This window comes from Nicotiana sylvestris, chromosome 12 (assembly GCF_000393655.2).
Source record: "Nicotiana sylvestris chromosome 12, ASM39365v2, whole genome shotgun sequence".
Lineage (NCBI taxonomy): Eukaryota > Viridiplantae > Streptophyta > Magnoliopsida > Solanales > Solanaceae > Nicotiana > Nicotiana sylvestris.
This window is the reverse complement of record NC_091068.1, coordinates 60,079,600-60,083,076: the sequence shown is the minus strand read 5'-3', so window position 1 is coordinate 60,083,076 and position 3,477 is coordinate 60,079,600. Positions and strand designations below refer to the sequence as shown.

The window sequence follows — 3,477 nt, the reverse complement described above, 5'->3', positions numbered from 1 at the left end:
AAAATGAGGATACCTGACCGTGGGTACTCCTTAGAAATAGTATCTCTTCAGGTGAACGACATTCCAATATGAAGGTAATATCTTGCCATCCATTATTTCCAGCTCGTATGCTCCTTTCCCCGAGATACCATGAATCTTTTAAGGTCCTTCCCAGATTGGACTTAATTTTCCCGCATTAGCCCCCTTCGTGGATTGAAAAACTTTCTTGAGTATGAAGTCCCCAATCTTGAAGTATCTTAGAAGTGCTATTCGATTGTAGTATCGTTCCATGACTTATTTTTGTGCTGCCATTCTTATTAGTGCAGCATCCCTTTTTCCTTCAAGTAAATCAAGGCTTATGCGCATTTCTTCTTCATTGGATTCTTCAAAAGCTTGTGTGTACGTCGTGCTTGGCTTCCCTATTTCAATTGGAATTAAGGCTTCAGCTCCGTATACCAATAAGAATGATGTTTCACCAGTACTTGTTTTTGCTATCATGCGGTACACCCATAAAACACCAGGTAACAATTCTGGCCAATTGCTTTTAGATTCTTCCAATCGTTTCTTCAAATTGTTGATAATGACTTTATTTGTTGATTCAGCTTGTCCATTACCACTAGATGGTAACGTGTGGATGTAATCCTTTTGATCTGCCAACTTTGAAAAAATTATGTGATTTGTGCACCTATAAATTGGGGCCATTATCACACATGATTTCCTTTGGTACACCGAATCGACATATGATATTTTGCCAAATGGAGTCTCTAATTGTTTTTCTCGCACCTATTTAAATGCTCATGCTTCTACCCATTTAGTAAAGTTATCAGTGAGTACAAGCAAGAATTTTACCTTTCCTTTTGCTTGTGGTAGTGGACCCACGATATCCATCCGTCATTTCATAAAAGGCCACGGTGCAATGACCGGATGTAGCAACTCCGCAGGTCTATGCATGTTATTACCGTATCTTTGGCATTTATCACATTTAGCCACGAAATTTTCTGATTCTTCTTCCATTTTAGGCCAATAATAGCATGCTCTAATCATGATTCTTACCGGTGATCTTCCTCCCACGTGATTTCCACAATGTCCCTAGTGTATTTCTCTCATTACATATTCCGTTTGAGAAGGCCCAAGCATCTTACTAAGGGACTACCGAATATTTTTCGATAAAGATTGCCTTGCTTTAAACAATACCGAGCATCCTTTTTATGAAGCGCGTGAGCCTTTTTCTTGTCTTCAGGGATGGTTCCATATTGCAAAAAAAGCAATGATCTTGTTCCTCCAATCCCAGGTTAAGTTATTGAAATTTACCTCACTTTTGCTGGATCGAGTACTGAATGAAACAAATGAATTACGGAAGCATTTTCGTTGCCTGTCATGCCTGTCGCAGATGTGAGATTGGCTAGGGCACTTGCTTCAACATTTTCATCTCTTGGTATCTGCGTAACTTTCCAGGTTTGGAATTGCCTAATCAAATCTCATACCTTCTCTAAGTACTGCTACATTTGTGCTTCCCTGGCTGTATAAGTCCCCAACATTTGATTAACTATGAGCTGCGAATCGCTTTTGATTACAATCTGATCAACGCCAAGTTCACCTGCCAGTTCTAAACCTGCAATCGCAGCTTTATACTCTGCCTCATTGTTTGTTATAGAATGACATTTGTCGTCTTGTCGAATGGTTTTACCCGTAGGTGGTACCAAAACAATTTCTAAACCTGCCCCCTTCACATTAGATGAGCCATCAGTAAACAAGATCCAAGTTCCAGGATTAGATCCATTTGACACTTTTAGTTCCTTTTCAGTTTCTAGTTGTATGTCGTGGTTAAATCAGCCAAAATATCAGCTAACACCTGAGATTGTATTGCGGTTCTAGGTTGGTATATGATATCGTATTCACTCAATTCTATGGCCCACTTGGCTAACCTACCTGATAACTCATGTTTGTGTAATACATTACGCAATGGATAAGTAGTTACTACGGAAATAGGGTGGTATTGAAAATAAGGCCTTAATTTTCTAGATGCCATGATTAGTGCAAGTGCGAGTTTTTCTAATTGAGGATACCACGTCTTCGCATCTAATAATGATTTGCTAGCTGTCACACCTCCTTTTTACCTACACTCCCGTAAGGGTGTATAAGGGAGTTTTTCCAATTAAAGGACAATCGAAACGGGATTTATTATAAAGATTCAGAGTCGCCACTTGGGAGATTTATGGTGTCCCAAGTCACCAGTTGAATCCCGAATCGAGGAAAATATTGACTCTATTTAACAGTTCGCGAACCAGAAATCCGAGTAAGGAATTCTGTTAACTCGGGAGAAGGTGTTAGGCATTCCCGAGTTCCGTGGTTTTAGCATGGTCGCTCAACTATTATTTTTTGGCTCAATTATCTGATTTTAAACAATTATGAACCTATGTGCAAATTTTAACTTTTTAACCGCTTTTAGTCATTTTTAGGAGTATTGCAACGCTGCTAGAACACGTCTTGAACCACGTCACATAAATGCACCCGCAGTCTTTGACACATTCTAACATTGTTGAGTTTTGGATTTGGGTCACATGAAATGAACACCCGAGTTTAAGGAAATTAATTTAAACAGTGCCTAAAACAACCACGCACTTTCAAGTTTGCGAGGGCCATGGGAATTCACTAAATGGCGCCCCTCGATTTCCAAAGAATTAAGATTCACCAAGTGGTGGTCATAAGTTATATATAATCCAAATGTGTGAATGACACGCCTCAAAACTATTCAACTAAAAGAACTAGGGAGATACGTAATAAAAAAACTAATTTGAAAATAACTATCATAACCGCACCACGAAAACAATGCCCTTGATTTAATTATGTGCCTAAAGCTTGATCACCATATTCATAAGTTGTTTGTTCTCTTCCTATGCTTGAGACCAATTGTATGTGTTTAAACTTGTAAAACGGTTTACGTGCAAAATTAGGGAAATATTAATACCATTTGTTTTATGAAATAACCATCACTCCACCCAATGCAAACTCAACTTTGTATATTCTCTTTTAAAATGCCGAAGTCAGTACTCATAAATCTGTTCGTACTAAGTACACATTTGGCATTTGCCTATATATTAACATCACAATTTTTATCATATATAATGCACCGAAAATTTTACACAATTAAGCAATCATCACTTCAATCTAGACAAACTCATCACATGAACCAAAACCGCCTTCCATATAACTTCTACACGTTCATTTCTAGTCCAAATCCTAACCATTCTGTTAATTTGCTTGTGACGATTGGGTTTAGACAAACAAATCAAGTCAATTATTGTCCAAACTTGTGAAAACTATTTACAATTAACAAATCTATACTTGTAATAATGTCAACATCACTTTGTTATAAGAAACGGGTTAATTGCACTCCTAAACTAAGATAGGCAATTTATTATCAAGAAAGGAAACTAGTTTACAAATTGATTTGACAGGCAAATTCACACTACATGTACCACGAACACACATCTGAAC

At 37.7% G+C, this 3,477-nt stretch overlaps 1 protein-coding gene across 1 annotated transcript; it reads right to left on the bottom strand.

The window, feature by feature from the left end:
- Positions 1-273: 273 nt before the first annotated feature.
- Positions 274-681, bottom strand: LOC138883098 (uncharacterized). The gene has a single exon (XM_070163759.1). It carries the CDS (start codon positions 679-681, stop codon positions 274-276), a length of 408 nt encoding a protein of 135 aa, XP_070019860.1.
- Positions 682-3,477: the final 2,796 nt, after the last annotated feature.

What these genes read in the sequence shown, in the direction of transcription:
- LOC138883098 (XM_070163759.1), bottom strand. Translation starts at nt 681, where the DNA reads ATGGCCCCAATTTATAGGTGCACAAATCACATAATTTTTTCAAAGTTG.